Source organism: Pygoscelis adeliae, unplaced genomic scaffold, assembly GCF_000699105.1.
Source record: "Pygoscelis adeliae isolate BGI_AS28 unplaced genomic scaffold, ASM69910v1 Scaffold87, whole genome shotgun sequence".
Taxonomy (NCBI): Eukaryota; Metazoa; Chordata; class Aves; order Sphenisciformes; family Spheniscidae; genus Pygoscelis; species Pygoscelis adeliae.
The window spans coordinates 2,339,893-2,360,493 of record NW_008825098.1 but is presented as its reverse complement, the minus strand read 5'-3'; the positions used below and the strand labels follow the sequence as shown (position 1 = coordinate 2,360,493).

At 38.4% G+C, this 20,601-nt stretch overlaps 1 protein-coding gene across 1 annotated transcript in view; it reads right to left on the bottom strand.

Moving 5' to 3' along the window:
* Window positions 1-20,601, bottom strand: part of BANK1 (B-cell scaffold protein with ankyrin repeats 1) — a 260,578-nt gene that overhangs the window by 129,222 nt on the left and 110,755 nt on the right. The window contains exon 3 of the mRNA XM_009327080.1: window positions 3,533-3,931. Within this exon, the coding sequence (XP_009325355.1) occupies window positions 3,533-3,931 (399 nt within the window). The remainder of the gene's footprint in view (window positions 1-3,532; window positions 3,932-20,601) is intronic.

Here is a 20,601-nt window from a genome sequence, read left to right as displayed (position 1 = left end):
CCCAGAGATTTATCTTTTTTTATGACAACAGGCCCTTACACAAAATTCAAAACCAACTCTAAATCTGAATGTAGCAGTTTCAAACAGTGAAGTATTTTGTGAACAAGTCCTGCTAAAGGAAACTTTTGACAATAAAAAAAAATTTTTCCTTCCTCTTCATGCATAAGGTGAATATAATAAAATCTGTCACCATTCAGGAAACATATGTTAGAAAGGCCAGTTTCCATGTCTCAGTTCTCCCTTTACTCCTCCAAGAACATGTTCAAACAGGAATGACAAACCCTTCAGATTTTGTGTTTGAATCACATTACAGGGCAAACAAGCTCTCTGCTGGGTACAAAACCCCCTGCATCTTCCATTTTATTTAGTTTTACTGAGCATTTTAATTAGTACTGCTTTTTGCCTAGAATTTTTGGCATATATACTACTTTAGAGGTTGAGGGAAGTTTTAACAGATAAAGAGCCCTACCAGCTCCAACAAGACAAAACTGGCACCATCTGGTAGGTGAAAGGTTTTGGCAAAATAATGGGGGGGGGGGCATAAAAAATTCTCTTTCCATCTCAGACTGTAGAGACAGTGCAAAGATAATAGCATCTAGGGGAGAAGAGACAGCTGAGAATTTACCTTACCTAGGAACTTCTCAGAGTATGGAGAAAGCTGTAGTGGAAGGGTGGTGATTACTAGCACCTAGGCTATGCCATTATTAACACTCTTCAGGACTGTGAGGTAACAACCTGATTTAGCATCCGTCTTCAGTTGTTCTAACTACCCACAAGCCACTCCTGAGCTCTGGCATCAATTAGACCTAGGATCTCAATGGCCCGCTGTCCTAAGGGATTAACAGAATTTAGTTGCAGTGGTGCACAACAGCATGGTGCCATGCAATCATTGTAATTAAAGCACATCACTAAATTTTTAGACTTTGGTAGAGTGACAGCTCTTATTAATACTGAGAAGACAAGAAGGTACAAATGCATGGAGGAACAAGTTAACAGCAATGAACAGTTTAGGAAAAAAAAGGAACGGAAAAGCATGAAGAACATACACAAAAGTGTTTTCATCACTATCTCCAAAAGCAGAAATATAAGGGACAAGGGATAAGCACTGAAAACGATTAAAAGCGACAGAAGATGATGATCCATATGAAGAGAGACAGGAAATCTTGGGAGTGCATAGTCCTGAAGAAAGGCATAAAAAAATTGCTCCAAAGGAAAAATAATCCAATTATATTTAATAACCCCTTTAACAAGCCATTTTAACTACAAGGGAAAAATCTTTTTCCCAGATGCGTAATCTGTCAAAATCCCTGCCACAGATATCACAAAGGCTAAAAGCTTAATAGCATTCTACAAGAGTATCATAAATACGGACACTGCAAACAGTCACCATTGTCTTTAAGCAAAGGTAAATACTGATAATACATGCACATCTACATTCCTCAGAGCTTAAATCAACACCCAGGTGACAGCAAATCTCGCACTTGGAATACTTTTGCTGTGCAACAGAGAGCAGTGCAGAGGTCTCCTACCAAGCACTGATCTGAGCTGGCCTGCCTGATGACCAGGGCACACCAGGACAGAAAAAAGAGGGCCTGAGCAGTTCTCAGCTATGTGTATGGGGGAGGGCTTACACCCTGAAGCACCAGGCAGCAACACTACTCTCAGTCCTGGATCTAGTTCAGTCAGTTGAACTTGTCTGATCCCAGCCACAGTCTATGCATCCCTGGTAAAGACGTACACACTGAGACTGAGGCCTTCAACAACTATTCATTAATTCAGCTTTGTACTTGTCTCTGAAGTTGCTGATATTGACCACTGCCAAAGAAAAGATCATTTGAGCTCCTATTAGTCACTCGACATTACAATGTAAATAAAATCCCAAGGGCAGATGCAATAAATATTTTTGTGAATGCACAGACCTAAGCAAAGAACCATCACCTGTCTTCTAGGGAACTGTTTATCTTTGTAGAAAAGTTTGCAATTTCCTGTGTGTAAGTCAATTGACTGTCTCTGGGCCCAGTTCCTTCCTATATATACACAAACACATAGTATAGACCCACTGTTTTCATTCCACTAGAGAGCTGCCAAGGAGCTTCAATCTGAAGCTACATATCAGACAGTCACAAATTGCAAACATTACCTCCTGAAACCAAACCAGGCAACTGTAATTAGCCCCAAAATTTAAAGTCTGAGACACGCTTAGAAAAAGATATACTGAGGAAAAGGTTAATAAATACTGAACACCAAGAAATGTTAGAACAGGAGATGGTTGGGAAGGAGGAATCTAAAACACAGTTTTGAAAGCACTGATCTGATATAGCCAGACTGTGTGTAGATACATTCTGGGCAGGTGTGAAAGCCTTATAGGATGCTTAAGCTTATCTGCTCAAGCACAAGGCAGCAGGGACATCCAGCTAGGTCACTGACTCACCTGGGGTCTCTCTACCCCTGTGTTCAAAAGAATATGCTTGCTTGTTCATCTGCATCCAAAACCTGGTTAATTTCTGAGTAAAACTCCTGAACTGCAGGATGTCCTTCTCAAGCACAAGCTCCCGTCCCAGTAAAATGGCACCTTGCAGGTAACAAAGACAGAAGCACAATGTTCTGCTTAGCAGACAAAATAATGACAAAATAGCAAGAGCTGAGAGGCGGTAAAAGACCTAGAGACTACAAAGAAGCAACAGTAAATATGCTCTCAAAGGAAAACACACAGCCATCTACCTGAAACCTGTGCACAACTTACATCGCCTTTCCAAAGGGGCCCAGGCATCTGCCTTTCTAAAGCTATTTCTTGGTTTCATCTGTGCAGCCTGGCAAAGTTAAACTTTGGGTTAAACTAAGCCATGTGCCCAGACTTTGCCATTTCAGTACCTCTCACCCTCAGGAGAGGGGTTTTTCTTACATTCCAGAAGTGCTAATTTTTACATTAATGCTTCTTTGTAGTTTCCATGGACATGCAAACACATACGCACTGGACAGTTTTAGTCCTTCTGGTACAGACTTATTATTTGGCTTGGTAAAAGGGGAAGGGAACTTCTACTCTTACGGCTTTTGTGTGTCACAAAGGAAATGATGCCACCACGACACTGGGTCTTACTTCGTAACTATTTCTCACTCTGTCAGATTTATCTAATGAGATATATACACTGTCACATTAAGGCATTTTGAAAGAGATGAAACACAAACCCATAGTTTTGTACAGTTTCTGAGACTTGTAAACTCAGGAAACAGAGAAACAAGCGTATGCCAGCTCTTCAATCTTACCATGAAGTAGTGATGGTAGGTTCACAGGTGCCAGTGGCAGCTTTTAGACTTTTCAAAGCTGCTTCCCTGTGAAAATGAAGCCAGACTAAGAGTACAACAGTTTCATCACACTTCAATGACAAATGCATCAAACTAAAACTGTTGGACCAAGCTGAAGAGAGAATTTCTCCAGAAAATCTGAGTTATCACTTTTTTCTCTTCCAATTTATATTAATACAGCTGAGAAAACTCTTTTAATAATCATACAAAGTTTTCATTTGTAGATTACCTGGTTGAATAATTCCAGTAACAACAGAGAGATATTCCTCAGGTTCCTGATCAGTGGAAATCTCTTTGCTGCCTCCATCTAAGGTCAGTATCTCATAAAGAATCTCTGAATTCTCCACCCCACAAAGCAGAATCACCACATTATCTGGAGGTTTTAGAACTTGCTCCAGAAAATAACTTCTCTTTCGATTCAGGCAGTGAAGAAGTCCACACGATAGTATCAGGAGTTTACATTTATAACAGGGTAAAGATAATAGCTCCTGGTGCTTGAAAGATGAAGTCTCTAGATTGTAGAGTAAGATTCCTCCTTCGTTCACTATGCGTCCAAAAAGACATTTTAAATACAGAGCCCACTCTTCTGCTTCTTGTTCATATATCACGAGAATATCCTTCGTATTTTCTAGAGAGAAAAAAACATCATAAAAAGTAATTTCAAATGCATTTTGAATCTATTATAAATATCAGAAGACAGATCGTTAGCTTCCCCCCCTCTTAAAAACTTGAGGTGCTGAAGAAACAGGACAGCTCATCACCTTGGAATGACAACCAACTGCTTATTTCTAGACCAAGGCAGAAAGATCATCCACAGAAATGCTGGTAAAATAGCTCAGAATATTTTATGTTTAGAATAGCATCAACTAGTATTTCAGAATAATACTGAAATTGCAGTGTAGAAAGCAGAGCACATTCACACATTCTGCTCACTCCTAGATTCTTGACAAATAGGTGATACTATTAAAAATGCAACAGTTAGCTTTTAATGGCAGAAGTAAACAATATATATTTGAACACTGGACATGATCTGACTTCATTAGAAACAGGATTGGTATGTTTAGGATATTTTGGCAGCATGGTATGAGGATAGTCATTAGTGATCTTTAGTTACTGTCCTTATTCTAACAAAATTACTTACAAACCTGACAGAAATAAATCTAGAACTACATTTTTTTAGTTCTGATTTCCCTTTAAGATGTAAAACATGATGCTAGTAAGAAGACTAATACTCTTCCATGGTGTTACTAGGGTGACAGTATGAAACAGAGGCAACAGGCACAAGCTGAAACACAGGAGGCTCCCTCTGAGCATCAGGAAACACTTTTTTTTTTACTGTGAGCACTGGCACAGGCTGTCCAGGGAGGTTGTGGAATTTCCCTCCTTGGAGCTACTCAAAAGGTGTCTGGACATGGTCCTGGCTCTAGGTGGACCTGCTTGAGCAGGGCGGTTGTACAAGATGGCCTTCAGATGCCCCTTCCAACCTCAACCATTTTGTGATTCTGTGAAACCATAAAAAAATGTGATTTGCTAACCAATACAATATACATTAAAATGCCAGGGTAGCTTAATACCCCTGGAGTAGTTCACAATCACAGCCCTGTGGAGCAACAATAAGAGACTCGGGAATAGATAGAGCTGCTGCACTTTACCTCCACTGAACTTCACTGTCTCCCAGGTTCCTGATGGGTCAGGCAACCTGACTGGCACTTGTCTGCAGTGCACCAGAGCTTCTTTGCAGGTGAGTATCTAAGCTGCTTCTTTGTGAATGGACTATCCCTTTGGTCAGTTGGGGTCAGCTGTCCCGGCTGTGTCCCCTCCCAACTTCTTGTGCACCCCCAGCCTGCTCGCTGGCGGGGTGGGGTGAGGAGCAGAAAAGGCCTTGACTGTGTAAGCCCTGCTCAGCAGTAACGAAAACATCCCTGTGTTATCAACGCTGTTTCCAGCACAAAACCAAAACACAGCACCATACGAGCTACTATGAAGAAAATTAACTCTACCCCAGCCAAAACCAGCACATTCTCCACCCCTTATTCCATACCCTTTACATCATGCTCAGCATATAAAGCTGGGGGAAGAAGAAGGAAGGGGGGACTTTTGGAGTGATGGTGTTTTTCTTCCCAAGTAACCATTACGTGTGATGGAGCCCTGCTTTCCTGGAGATGGCTGAACACCTGCCTGCTGATGGGAAGTAGGGAATTAATTCCTCATTTTGCTTTGCTTGCGCACACAGCTTTTGCTTTACCTGTTAAACTGTCTTTATCTCAACCCACAAGTTTTCTCACATTTACCGTTCAACCTACAAGTTTTCTCACTTTTACCCTTCCGATTCTCTCCCCGATCCCACCAGGGGGGAGTGAGCGAGCGGCTGTGTGGTGCCTAGTTGCTGGCTGGGGTTAAACCATGACAGAATATCAAGAGATATGGAAATGGTAGGCACACACAGAGTTACAAAAATGTTTCTTGGGCACACAGTGGATCTGGATAGTGGGATGCACTGTTAGAAACATAGTACAGATGTAGCTAAGGAGAAAAAAAAGCTTGTCAAGGGTCCCACCTAAGTCTTTGTACAAAGGAAGAAACTGAACCTAGATCTCCAGTCCAGGATTACTGCTTTAATTATTGGACTTCCCTTCTTTTTAGAATAAGCTATTTCTAAATTTTGTTCATTCATTCTTTACTCAGGAGGTATTTCAAACAAAGTTTACCCAGCTGAAGGTTGACTGAAACTTGTAGAATAGGGACACTATAGCTTAGTCTCTTTAGTTCATTATATGTCTATAAACTGCTTGGAGGATAGCTGCCGTCTTTTAAACATTTGTGAATACTCATCCTTTCAAAAACTTTTCTGTCACAGGAAATCATATAGGGCCATGCTCAATATGGTAGTGGGTGATGATATTTCAAGATGACTGACCCTGACCAATACGTTAGAGCAGGGTAATATTTGTCAAAATGTATTTGGAAAGGTGACTACTACATTTTCCATGACAAAAGCATTCTGAAAAATGCCTGTTTCTGCTGAAATGCTGAAGTTTAACTGTGAAAATAAATAGTAGTGTATTTCTCATTTAACTCAGAGCAAAGTTATGTGTTTTACGACACTAGGGTAAGAAACCTACTTGCTGCAATGTTATTTGTTTTCAGAATCTCATCTGATTTTCCATAACTCATGCAAAAAAAACGTAGAAACAAAAAGCTATAAAGCTTGCTGCACAGTTTCAAAAGAAGAAATTATATTAACAGAGCTGTAAGGCCAGAAGCTTTTTCAGTCTGACCCAAGTACCTTCTATTTTCAGTCCCTATTTACTAAAAGCACTGTAGTAGTCCTTTAAAAATGCAGATTTAAAGAGAATGCTTAATCCATGAAGAAGATTTAAGAGTTCATTCTCTACACTTTGTTTGAATTTTCTTAGTTTCAACTTCCAGCCACAGAATATAATTTTATCTATTTCTGCAAGCTTAAAGAAGTATCTGCTCTCAGAAATCTGTCCCCTAAGGTCTTCAGACTCTCATGAAGTGACTCTTAGCCTTGCCTTCATTACAGTTTGTAAACTGGGATTATTACTCTTCCCACTACAGGAGAGGCTTTGTAGAACCCTACCATTCTTTCTGCACTTTTGTGAACTCTCCTGTCTTTTCAAAATACTTTTTGAGGAACCCAAAATTATATCCAGGGTAGAAGTTCCTTGATACAGTGTATGGGAAGAATAAAATAATCTCACTTGAGATTACCTCGGATATGCATGGAAAGTTCACGTTCAATCTTTAAGTTAAAAGGTCTCATTTTAAGTTCATGCTCAGCTGCATTTCCATTATGATGGACCTGGGTAAGGACATAGCTAAGTGGAATTGCAGGGAGAGATAAAAAAGCATGTTTAAATTAAATGGTAAAAACATTTTTTTATAGCTTCACAGAATCTTGGTGTGCAGAAGGATCCGCTGGTGTCTTCCACAGCACCCACTTGGCCAAGAGCCTAAGTTACCTCTCCATGTAGAAGGAGAACACTGGTGAGGAACGGTGCACAACTGCGCCTCATCCCTGTGCAGACTGGAAGCACCCAAAAGGCATTCCCATATCCCAGAGGAGGAAAGAACTGCTGGACCCAACCATTCAGGCACAGTTGAAGAGCTCCCTGTGTGCTGGGAATGGAGGAGTAAGTCCTTCGGTAGAAATATTCTTAAAGAGCTGACATCATATAATAATCATAATAAAAACATACATAAGGTATAAAGTTCACCCCTGTGCAAATGGACAGTACAAGGCTTGAGTACTCAAGAAATTCTAAAGATAAAAGTGAGGAAGTTGCACTGAAATGATAAAAGATGATGAATTAATTCTATTTTCATACGGTATATCTACACCTAAGTCCGCAGCTTTGATCTCAGCTAAGCGTGAACGAGGAAGAGGTTTTAAGATGTTTAGTGAAGGCTCGACTGCATTTCTTTTTAACTATATTGATTTTTATATATAAGAAAGCAAGCTTTATTTGTATAAGAAAAGGGAGAGAAATATATCTAACACCACACTTGACGGAAGAAAGGCTCTGCAACATACATCTCATTAAAAACTTTCATTTAATATGGCTGCCATATTCAATTTATCTTTTCTATCTATATACAGAGGGAAGTCACACTTTTGAGGAAAGACTCATATGAGTGATGTATCTGTGCTGCAGTTTGGTGCAATGTTTATTGGTTTGAAGAAAGCAGCTAGTGCTATCAAGTTACCTGTGGGAAACCAAATCTGGGTTTGTTTTGAATTATATGCTTGTATTTTTTTTTTCTGCCATTGATATGCCTTCTATATTGAGAGTTAACTTTGATATTAAGCAGCAATGCAAGACCTGCACCTTACTTCCCCAAAATTAAGATGAAATATCACTATTTTGAAATGCTTGCATGACTTAAAATGTAGAGTCAAAGTTTACCCCTGGAATAGTTACAAAGTCCCCTATCTAAAATCTACTCCATGTGCCTTTAGCTTTTTCCTGTTACACAATGTTTTTGCCTTCAGAAATTTTACTAAGATGTAGATGCTTGAATGCAGCTTACTTGGAAATTAAAGCCCACCCAAAACTCTGCCTTCAAAACAGTATCATTTTAACCTGAAACAACAAAAGCTGAAGTCTAGCTTTAATGCAACACTACCCAATACTGAATACACAGTAACGATGCTTAACTTTTCAACTAGCTTTTTCCCCCCTTCATTATTTTCATCTCTCACTGAATATTTCTTTGAAGTTACTGCACTTGGAATATAATGTAAGTTGAGATGAATTTTGTTCCCTTGAAAGTTAATGTAATAGAAACTATCACATCCTGACAAAATTAAGTCATGCTTCAAGTACTCCTACTTGGAAACTGACTCAAAGGTAGAAATAAAATGTATTATTAGTTCAGCAATGAGAAACAGTAAGAGAATTTATGCAGTCATCCATAACCTGAAATGGTTCTTCTGACAAGCAAAACTATTCTCTAGTTACTAGTGTGCGGTTGCCCAAAAAAGTACATCTCGTTAAACATGCCATTTGAAGCCTTCTTTGAAAAGACCTGCTGAATCTTATGAGAACCAAATGAGACGAGAACATCTTTGCAGACTAGTGTGACCAAGCAGGAATCAGGAACTTGCATACATAAGGCAAAAAAACATTTTTTTTTTTTTTTTTTTACAGCAACAATTAAAAGTATGGAGGGAAAAAAAAAGCAAGTATATTAGAAAGTGAAAGGAAATCTTAAGAACTCTGTAATACACTAAACACATCAGGAAGGCAAAGGACACAAATCAAAGATTTGGGGCTGGTGGCTACTCTTAAACAGGTACCTCAGTTTATAAATCTTGCAATCTTGTAAAAGATAGTTTCTGTGTGTTTAGAAGTGAGAAGGAATACTTGGTAACACTCATCTTTGATAATAACAGTCCTAGATTCAGAAAAGCAAGTCCTCTGCACAGATACCAACTTATTCCCTGCCTTTTAAAGGCTTGATGTTCGTAGATGATGCGCTTTACTTCTAGATATCTGCATTTTACTACAGTTGTTTCCAGCAAATCAGCATTAACATACTTTGACTTAAATAAGGCTGCTTTCAATTAGGCTAGGGTTTAAAAATTGGCTCTACAGTCCCACTGCCTTAAGATGCTTTGGTAAAAAAAAGTGACACTTGAACACCAACGTTTACCCAAGTTTTAACCAAAAGATGGATCAACATATTTCTCGGGGTCATCCGCAGCCTTCTCCAGTTAGGGTACTGGAACAACAACATCATTCCCTTTGTTCACTCAGCTGCCCAGGAATTCCTGTAACCACACAACAAGCTTGCCACAGTCAGCCCTAATGAAAAAGTAATCCAAGTCTGTTTACAATCCTTGCCTCAATTGCATTAGTTTTTGATATCTGTGTGAAGAAAACTCCCTTTCAAATTGTTTTCAAACACTATGTTGAGAAAGGAGAGGATCAACTGCTAAAGAAAGAAAAAAAATTCATCCCTTTTATTTCTTCCTGTCACAAACGTCCTCACTTGGGGAAGGGCAGTTTTTTTTTGTTTTGTTTTGGTTTTTTTTTTTTTCCAAATGGCAGTCTTAAAAGGAAAGACATTAGAGAAAGAAGTGTATGCACTCTGTCAGTATGTAATGAGATACTGTCCATCAGCAAAAATTTGTTAAAATAAGTACAGTGCTGAATATCTCAAAGGAGAAGTGGAAAAGTACAGTATGGAAGTTCTTGCTCACTTTCTCATAATATATTGATGAAAAATTGGGGCAACATAAGCAATAAGGAATGACATCCATTGCATCTTTAATTCTTTTGTGAATAGCAGACTACACTCTCCAGGATTACCATGAGTATCTTCCCATGCTAAAAACTTACACGAAAAGAAGTAGTTTTTTCCAGGCAAGGAGAGCCAGGGTAGGGAAATTCAAGACTTTAGAAGTCAACCACACTCATCTGATTAGACTTTTATGTATCTTAAGATTCTAGTTTCACTGTCCAAATCAAATGTCACCCAAGGTGAATGCATAACATTCTCCCACAAGTTCCCATTCCACAGGAACATGCCTTCTTCATCTAGAGAGTCTTAAGTCCATAGTTTTTAAAATCGCTAGGATTTGAAAAATGTCTGTTTTCCCTCTGAGGCATCTCCTCTGCTTTCCCTTTCCCCCACATTCGTTTCACCCTATAGGATAAAGTCAAGGGTCATGACACAGTGACAGAAAATGGAGCATGAGAAACGTAGGGACGCGTAAGAGACCCAGACTCCCATCTTTGCTCAGACATTTGCAAAACCTTTCTTCTAATCTCAAGACGATTCATTTCCACTTGGGCTGTATGTAGGATGAGAATGGCAAGCATACATACCAGTTCAAACGAGACTCCAGAAACAAAAGACATTTAGTCTCTTGGCCCCTTTGCAATCTTTTCACAAAGATTAAGCCATTCATCTCTTCATATTACTTACCCTCATCACTTAAAATGATATAATATGGAACTACGGAAAAATTTTCACTAGCACTTCAAACAACCCCTGCAATTTAACATTTGGAAACAGAATGAGAACATTTAATTCAGCACTAATTAGCGGCCTTAGCATAATGAACTGCCCCTCACCCATCCAGAAGGCATTGATTTTCCCAGTCAGCACACCTGACACACATCCAGTAAATGTATCTCAAAATGCATCTCTAGCTCTTGGTTGCTGGAATTCTGCAAGGCAAATCCCCTGAAGCAAGCCAAAATGGATTCATCGTGGGAAGGACAGCAGAAAGCACTTTAGAACTACTTGCAAATAATGGAAAATGTTTTCAAGTAAGTTATGTTGCTTCTCAGAGACATTCCACTAATGGAAATGAAAATTATAAAAGCCTGCTTGTAAACTTCAGAGTGAGATCACGAAGTAGCTAAATTGCTGCAGCGCTGTGGCACACCTGTTTCAATTAAAGCAATTATCCTAAAGCATGGGACATTCTTGCCATCACTGTATCAGCCAGCAGAGCGGCTGCACTCCTATTCTCAAATGCCTATTTAACTAGCACATAATAAGAACATTTTCATCATTTATGTACCTTCTGTCGCTAATTGCTAAGTTGTGTGTGAAAACAGCCACTTGCTCTATCTGTATAAAATCAAGCCTCATGTCTTCATCATTCTTCTTACTAAGCTTAGTGAGGTCTGGAGGAGGCAAAATGAGGTTCTACATAGAGGAACAATTTTCCTACAAATGGGATGAGTTTAGACTTGATCTTGTGGGCTTTCTCTGTAAAGAAATTCCATTGACCTTCCCTACAGTGACAATGGGAACACAGAGCCAAGTAAGTTCCTGAGGTACCTTCCCACAGCATGGACCTGACCCAGGTAGACTAGAAAGATACCCGACTATCAAACCTGACAAAGCTAACATTATGCCCAAAAAGCTGTTTCTCCTGAAGAGTGATATGGCCTTATTCCCTGGTTTAGGCCTCTCTCTCTGATCTGTCCTGTGAGTATCAGGACAGATGTAATCATTATCACAATATCTTTGCCTGTGGAGGCCTTGTCCATCCAGAGCTGAATACCTACTGATGGACAGGTGCTCTCATTTCTAATGAACACGACTAAACACGAACATGGGATATAGAGGTCAGAACTCAGTTCTCTATTTCAAGGTACGCTTCATCCTTTATCACCATCACAATGAGGCAAAATTTTGTGTCCCTACAGTCACTTCCTTGAGAGCAAATCGCATCTTTGGTAGATTTTAGCAGAATACAATCAGGTAATTCAGAAATGCTTTAGACACAAACAAATCATGAAGAGAAAAACATACCATAATAACAGTATAAAGAGCTGAAGTAATACACTACTTTCTTCACGATTGCTGTGGAACAAGTCTTCAAGGTCACATGAAAACCTGAACAAGCTGTATCAAGTTTGTATTAACTGATGTTATTACTACTAGAAACAACCGCCACCTGAAGCTTTCCCTTAGACTGTCACTATAACTATAGTTCTAGAAACATGAAACATTTTTAAAAACTTCAATTTCGAAATGTCACTGTTAGGGTAGACCAAAGTGTCCTTTTATTTATTTATTTTTTATTGCCAGTGTTTCTCTTATCAGGATCTCTCTAGATGTGCCCATGCTGACTTATGTCAGGGATTTTTGGATTTATGACCACATTTAAACTCTGCTCATTTAAATTCAACTTCTTTGCTTTTTCTTTTGCCTTCTGTTGCTTTTTTATCTGCCACCTTTGATTCCATTGTTATTTCAGTTTCTCGCAAATTCTTATCTCTAATTCCTTCGAAATAAGAAACAGAAAATGGAAAACATGTTCTGCAGATATTAATTAGTGCTAGGGGAAACAGTCTCATGAAATCCAGTACATTTACCTCTATCACAAGAGAACATACGTCAGAAAACAGTGCACATACAATAAAACGGAAAGCACTGATCTTGCAACAAATAACATTTTGGGCAAGTTGCTGTGGTTCCAACTGCTGTGATCTGGGGAGGTCACACAGTAGCACTGCTGTATCAAACATAAGTAAGATGTCTTACACATTAATTAGTGTAATTTGTACACCAGGGACTTGGCAGACACTGATCATCAGTCACCATTATATGACAATGTTTTTCAATAAATATCACCACTTACTGCAATTTCTGCTCAGAGATTTCTGTGTTCCCTGCATTTGTAATGCAGTCAAATACACTGAATTAACCATAGATGACATCCCAACAGTTCCTAAGTTATAGATTATCATTGACACAAGAAATCTGTCTGATAGAACTCTCTTAAAGCAGTCATACAATCACAGAATGGTTTGGGTTGGAAGGGACCTTTAAAGATCATCTAGCCCAACCCCGTGCCATGGGCAGGGGCAGCTCTCACTAGATCAGGTTGCTCAAAGCCCCCGTCCAACCTGACTCGGAACACTTCCAATGATAGGGCATCCACAACTTATCTGGGCAACCTGTTCCAGTGTCTCACCCACACTTCTTTAGGCTTCTAAAACTATTATGTTTCCTTTGCCACAAGTCAGCAGAGTATCCAGGGAGGGCTTCTGACACCACATAAATCACATGGATTGATCTTCTCCTGCTTTTGCAGACTGGTTTTAAATCCATTTTTTATGCATCTCATTTACTTGAGCGTTCATCCAGAAATTAAAGGAAGTGTGAGAAGCAGTTTCTCTTTGATGTATAACATGTCTAAGCTATGAGGCTGTAGAAGAAATTGTCCTCTGGTTTCAGCTCATTTCTTTTGTCCCTTTCTGACAAATACATGACAGTCACCAAAAAAACCCCAAACAATAACAACAACAACCTCAAGACAAATCTCTAATCAGTGTTGGACAAACACTTTATATTTTTGTGTTGACCTTTTTAACAGCATTCATGCTAATGATGCACACAGAAGGAAGCAAATGAAGTAGAAAATCATTACATAAATATGTGTAGCTTCATAAAATGAGCAATGACAGAGCTAACAGTGAGTTAGAAACCAAGCTAAATAAAACGTTCAGCAACAACCTCAGTAGAGAGCTGACTTCTCTATATTAAACTCACCTCAGCTTCCTCTCTACTGCCTTAAGACAGATTCTAGACACTAGCTATATAACAAACTACTTTTATCTCTGCCCATCAGACAGAAAGAAATCAAGTTAGACACATGAGTGCAAGCCTGCCTTTGCACAATTCACCCATAGGATTGCAAAATCAACCGCAATGCCCAAATACCGTTAAAGCTTACAAAAAAATTCAAAAGACATTTTTCCAGCAAGCATATCTCCTTAGTATAAGTTTAACACATGCAATTATCTTTCTCCCCCGCAAAATATAAATTCTCAAATTATTAACAGTCCTAAATAGGACCAAATTGGAGAGTTGCCTGGGTATCAATTTTAGGTCCTCCTCTAGCAGATACCCCTTACAGAAAGGTTTAATATAACTACTACTGCCTTTGACCAAATGGGTTGCTTCCTGGAAATGAACCAATTGGAAGTTCTGTATGTTCAGGTTCTTGCAAACAGATTTGCCATACCATACGTACCTACCTACCATACTTTACTGTCGTTGCCATATATTCTCACTGTTGCATAGGAACAGGAAAACTATGTCTACATAACTATGTAAGCTGGAAGAAAAGTATCCCACCAGTACTTTTAGCTTTTCAAGCACACTATCTTCCATTTCTAGTTAGAAAGGTACAGAATAGAAAGTGAAAACAAATCCTTCCTGAACCATTTCTGAGACCAAATTAAACCTTATTTCACTACAGAGAACCTGTGTAGTTCAAATATAGTAAAACCCAGAAGCTTGAGTGGGACACGACAGGACCAAGGAATTATGAAGCATCCTGCTTTTACGTGATCAAGCCCCTCATTGTTTAACCAAATCTATATAACCAAATTTTTACTTTCCTCTTGAATATCCAGAAAAAGAAAAATCTTAAAAGAAAACAGGCTGATGCTGTCATAGGTCTATCACCGTCTTCTTTGTACGTACATTTTATTAGTGTCTAATCTAAGACTCCTCAAGATACCACAGTTTAACATGCTACTGCATGCCAGCTGCTCAGCAATAACTGACTGCATGTTTGGTATAGATACGCAATACAACGTGTAGTCTCACATTTCCTCCTCTAAAGTTTATACTGCCCATGCTCCATCTTCCATTTACTGCAGATTACTGCTATAACTGCACAAACACCTTAAAAACACAAAAAAATCTCACTGCTACCAGAAGGGACAGTCCTACACATCCCTACTATACAGTTGCTTACACCCACCCTGGCAACTTACTTTTTTATTCACCACTTTGATCAACTCCCCAGCCTGCTTTGCCTTGCAGTTGCCTAAATGCTTCTGTTGACAAAAGGGAAAATGAGGCACAAGCCTCTGAAGTTAATGGGAGGGGAAGATTGCCACTTGCAGCAACAGATATGGCTTAGAGTGAGTCAACATGAATATTCAGTTAAGACCACAAATATACTTTTAAAAAAAACATCTGATTGTTCTCACTTACCAGGCTTTGCTTCACCTTACCGACTGGCCCTGGAGCACATACACTGCATACCTTTCAGACAAAAGTAAAACAGAACATGTGCTTCAGAATCACACCTAATGTGCACCACCTGCTAATGCCATAGGACCAGACTAGAGTGAGTTCAACGTTAAGCTCCCTTCAACATACCCTGCATGGCTCTCGGGTCCTTGGCACCTACTGCTGGCCTCTGCAAATCCCCTTCTGTAGGGAGCACTATTTACCAGTGTGGAAGTAGCCTTACAGCATCTGGGAAACGAAGTCCTGAGAGTGCTCACTGACCCGGCCACGGCTACTCAATGCTAAACTGTGGTAACGTGAGCATGCATCTGAGCTCCCACACACTGTTGCACACTTGTACCAAAGCAGGTTCCTCAAGAGACACTTTTGAACATAGCCACTTTCACTGAATTCATAGCTGGTACAGACTGTAATGCCATATGGTCCTGTAGTATTTAATGCACTTATAGGTACCTGGATTGGCTAATTAGGACTACAACAAAATGAAACACTTATTAAATTAAATGCTTATTATGACATCAAAATTCAGTGAACACAACTTCAACAATATACTAAGAATGGAAATATTCAGAAAGAAAACAACATGTTCAAGAGTCATTTTCAAAAGATGACAGTTGCTTAAACCTCTTGTGAAACTTTTCATCAATCTGATCTTCCAGTAAGAAACATAAATTCCTCTCTTTTTATAGGTTTAAGCTTGGAAACACTCCTCTAAAGGCTCCTACTGCTTTAATGAAGACTTAGATTCTTAACTATCATTTATCCAGTACTGGATTGTTTCAGCCAGGCCTTCCCCCTCCCCCCAGATGAGCGTGAAAACTTTGCTCTTTTCAGTATACTAAGCAAAACAGACTATTTTGGGGAGAGTATGTACATTCTGGCAATTTAAATTTTACAATGCTCAACTGTGACGTAAGTGTGGTGAGAGAAATAAAATAGTATAATTGACTTTTATAATATTTTAAATATGGTTAACGTTCAACCCTTGATTTCCAATAAAAAGGACTAGCTTTTCACAGAAGTCTCCAAAACGTTAAATCCAATGAATGAGTTGTCACAGCTTCAAAGGATAGTTCTGCCTTTTTGTGATGTTATTTAAGGCATGTTTTAAAGAAGAGGTTGTGTACAAAATGAATAATGATTATTATACATGTCAACCACAGTGAACAGGACGGACTTAACAGCATGTGGGAGTACAAAATTTATGGTATACACTATCTACTTGCAAGATAAAATACAGGAGTACGAATTGCCATTTTAATGAATTCTATAAGCTCCAGTGTTGAAATACAGGCTGTAAGTTTGCCAGTGAAACAGAGCTGTTTTTAAACTCTCGTAGAAAACCAACTGACAATAGCTTGGCAAGAGCGCTACAAGAAAATTAAAATGAAACTGTCCTGAATGTACCCTGTAAACAGAAAATACTTCTGTTTCCAAACTGTAGGATCTGCCTTAAACTTTCACAGAAAATATCTTTTGTCCAATTCAATCATTACAGACTGTTTCATGCATTCAAGGCCAAATCTATTTGGCCTCCTCCAAAATGGTTAATCTTGAACAGGGAACAGAATTGATAAGGGAGAGAAACAAATTTGTAAGTTTTGATGGTAAGATTATGGTGTTACAGAAACAGAATGCAAGTATGAAAACCTTAAAAAGTTCTGATTAAAAACACTGGCAAAATTTCCTCTGATAGCACGCCGCAACAAGGCTTCATTGATTAAATAGACCTATTCTGACACACGCTAGCTGGGGGATTAACCTTGCATTTTTACAGGGAGGAAGTCTACAGCAATTGGAGAGTCAGTGAAATGCTCTAGTAGCAGACATCTTAGGGTGGTAGAGGAAAAAAGGTGTATTGAATTTTCTGTATTTTTATTGGATTTTCTAGATAATATTGAACATCCTTTCCAAGCAAGACTTTTTCTATTCTTTGATTCAATCTTTATTAAATTTTCTGGTAATGTAGCCCTACCTTTTAAAAATACTATTTAAGAGATTCAGATAAATTTGAAATGTAAATTATCTTTAGATATTAAAAGTAAGATTAAGTTGCTAGAAGTTACTTTCTGGACATAGCTAAAATCATTTAGACACTCAAAGATGTTTGTGGTCTATCTGGTTTACTTAAAGGCCTAATCAACTTGCTTTGAAGTAAATGTGAAGTGAGACTCATAAATCACACAGATTGTTTATTTCCGTACCCTTGAACAAGCAAAAGGCATTTGAGGAATGATGATCAAATAGTCATTTTTCAGAGGACTTTTTTTTTTTTTTTAAAGTCAGCTCCAAAGTTGTAAACATGTTACATCTGATTGAGCCAGCTTCTCCTTAAATGATCAGCTAAACTGAGCTTATAATGGGAAGAAGTTGTTCTAAGGAGACACAGTCTGCTTGTACACTGTTAACTACATTGGCCACCTTCTTAGGATTTTTCATACGTATGGTCAAGCACACACTTCTGGCTAGCATTACATGCTTATCAGTCGTAACTGAATTATGTGAATGCTATTACAAACACTTCAGAAAAAATCTTAGTAACAAAACCTTAGAGAAATCAGTACGTGGTGAAGGATTTTATAGTGAATACTGCATATTTACCAGTTTCCCGCTGTATTTCATATTTTTAAAAGGAAGCTAATCAAAGTCAGAAGATGTGTTCTGCTGTTTGTATGGTTTTGTCAATTAAAAAAATCGATTTCTGTCAGTCATGCATATTATAGTTTAACAAAGAGCAAGTGCCCAAGTCTTTTCAATCACATAAATCTTAATAAATCAGAGGAACACCACACTTGTGGCTTCTGATAAAAGCACTGCTTGTTTTCATTTAGTGCCCACTGTCACATTAGCATTAAACTGCTTTAAAGCCTGTACTGTATTTAGCCTTTCATTTTTACAGAAGACACCAGCATTACTTAAGATGGGGACTTGTATTTTCAGTCCTCAAATGGCTTTAAATCGTCCTTGTTCAATTCATTCCAGGCATACTATATTTTTTTCCTTTCAGCTATTTAGACTGTAAATGTTTCATGAATAAATGAAAACGATGAATAATAGAAGGGTGCACTATATGAAAATATGTTTAACATATATATTATTAAATTTCTTAGAAGTTCGATTTGTAAATGCCATTCCATACATTTTCCTATTTTTTTCAAAAGCTTCTAGAATTTTTCATGTTTTCCATTAGAAAATAAATAATGCTTACTATTTCAACCATACCTCTAATCTGATATTAAAAAAAACCCAAACCCCACCACTTTTTATTTACTATAGTAAACGAACTTGTATTATTTATTCTTCCTGAGTTAACATTCCCCCGTGCCATAGAGAACAACTAAAAAATGTGATATTTGGGGTTTTTTTTATTTGGAAGAAAGTATAATGATAAATAGCAAGTGAAAATATCATTACTTCATACATTTTGAGAGGAAAATAGCTTGCTTTGTTCAAGAGACAGAACGCATGCACGTCCCCAACACTGAGAAACTTGGAGGGTAAAGTATGTTAAGGCATGAACTGTATGTGTATTCTCACACAAGGACTTGGAATGCATTACAGAGCCTCTGGCAGGATCTCAGTCAGGTTTGGGGGGACGGTGTTGTTTATCTTTTAGTCTGACAATATCTTTATTTCTTGTAAGAAGATTCTTTTATCTGGTTAATACAGTATGTCTAGAGTAGGGGATCTAGGATCAGGTATTAGGTCCTAGATCCAGCTGTGCTATTCAGTTGCGCCTTAACTTGGTGTCAGGGCAAAACTCGGGCATCCATGAAAATCTCTCTTCCTTCCCACCTCTGATGGTGGTTTCCATAGAAAGGAAACCCAAGAACATGAGCTGGACAGAAGCTGCGGTACACTTCAGCAGAAAGACCAGACACAGCCATAAAAGTCGCTTGGGTTTTAAGAGGTTTTGCTAAATAGAGTAAGATGGAGAACCTTATGAGAATGCAGTCTCCGCATTCCTTGCAAATTCTTTACCCCGAACTCACGTGCAAAATCAGGAAACTGCTAGAGCATGTTTCACAAGGGCAAAGAGAAGAACAAGAAATGTGTGCAGGACCTATGGACTTCAGAGGTAGAGGAAGAAAAGTTTTCTTACAAGATGAAGGAATTCAGAAATAAAGACATCTACTAAGACATTCTAGTGGAAAAGGGGGAAGACATTTGCAGGTCTTTTTTTCAGCTATGGAAACTTGCACGATTCAGCAACGCACTTGAACTAAGTTTACCAGTAGGTACAGAGGGAAAAATATGGAACTTGACAAAGGTATTGCATTTCAGCTTCAGTGTCTTACATGAATTGTCCCTAGTTCTTAAACAGAAGCAACAGCAGTTACGGAAATCTCCACCCCCTTTTTCTAAAGAACATCCTTAGGTATATACGCACACACTTTCACACAAACATGCACATCACACCTACAGCATGCAATGGAAATATTTAAAATGTCAACAGATCACCAATGAAACTTTAACAATTTTTCACCCATTTTCTTTTGCTTGCTTTTCTTTTTTGATTTCCCAATTTCAGTATTGTATTTATCAGTAATAACAATGAAATATTGCAGTATGAATCTGTACTTGATACAAACGTAGATCTCAGCTGTAGAAATAAAACTATGGGGTAGTACATCAAGACAGCTGGATATGCTAGAGACAGCATTTCCAAGAAAAGCCCACTACTCTTAATACCTGTTTTGAGGAACCCGCTACTGCATTGACCACTGGGAAGGTGGAACACATGCTTGTAAAACCATCTCCTTTCTCATCTCAGCATCCTCTAAGAGCTTCTCTGGACAGGAAAGCTAAGCCCCACACTGCACGTTGCAAACCACCACTGTGTCCAAATTCTGCACAGATGCTCAAAAAGGCTGTAAAAAGTTGAATAGGCTTTGGATTTTTTTTTTTCCCCAGTTAAAAGCAAACATTACTATTTTACTATTACTACTATGATATCAATCTTTTTTTTTTTTTTTACTTAGAGAGATAAGGGTCTTGTAGCATTAAGACACTCATATCTTGGGTATCACTCCTAGTTTTCTATGTCATTCTTGGACAAGCTGTTTAGTTTAGGACATCTTATTATCTTTCTTCTTTTAAAATATTACCATAGTCTTAAAGTGAGTCATTCAACACCAAGATAACATAACAAGTTTCAATGAACTACCATAAACACCGAAAAGAACAAAATCCTTCTGTGCAGCATTCCACCCAAGGGAATTCTTATTGCTAAGACTATCATATTCTTTCCCT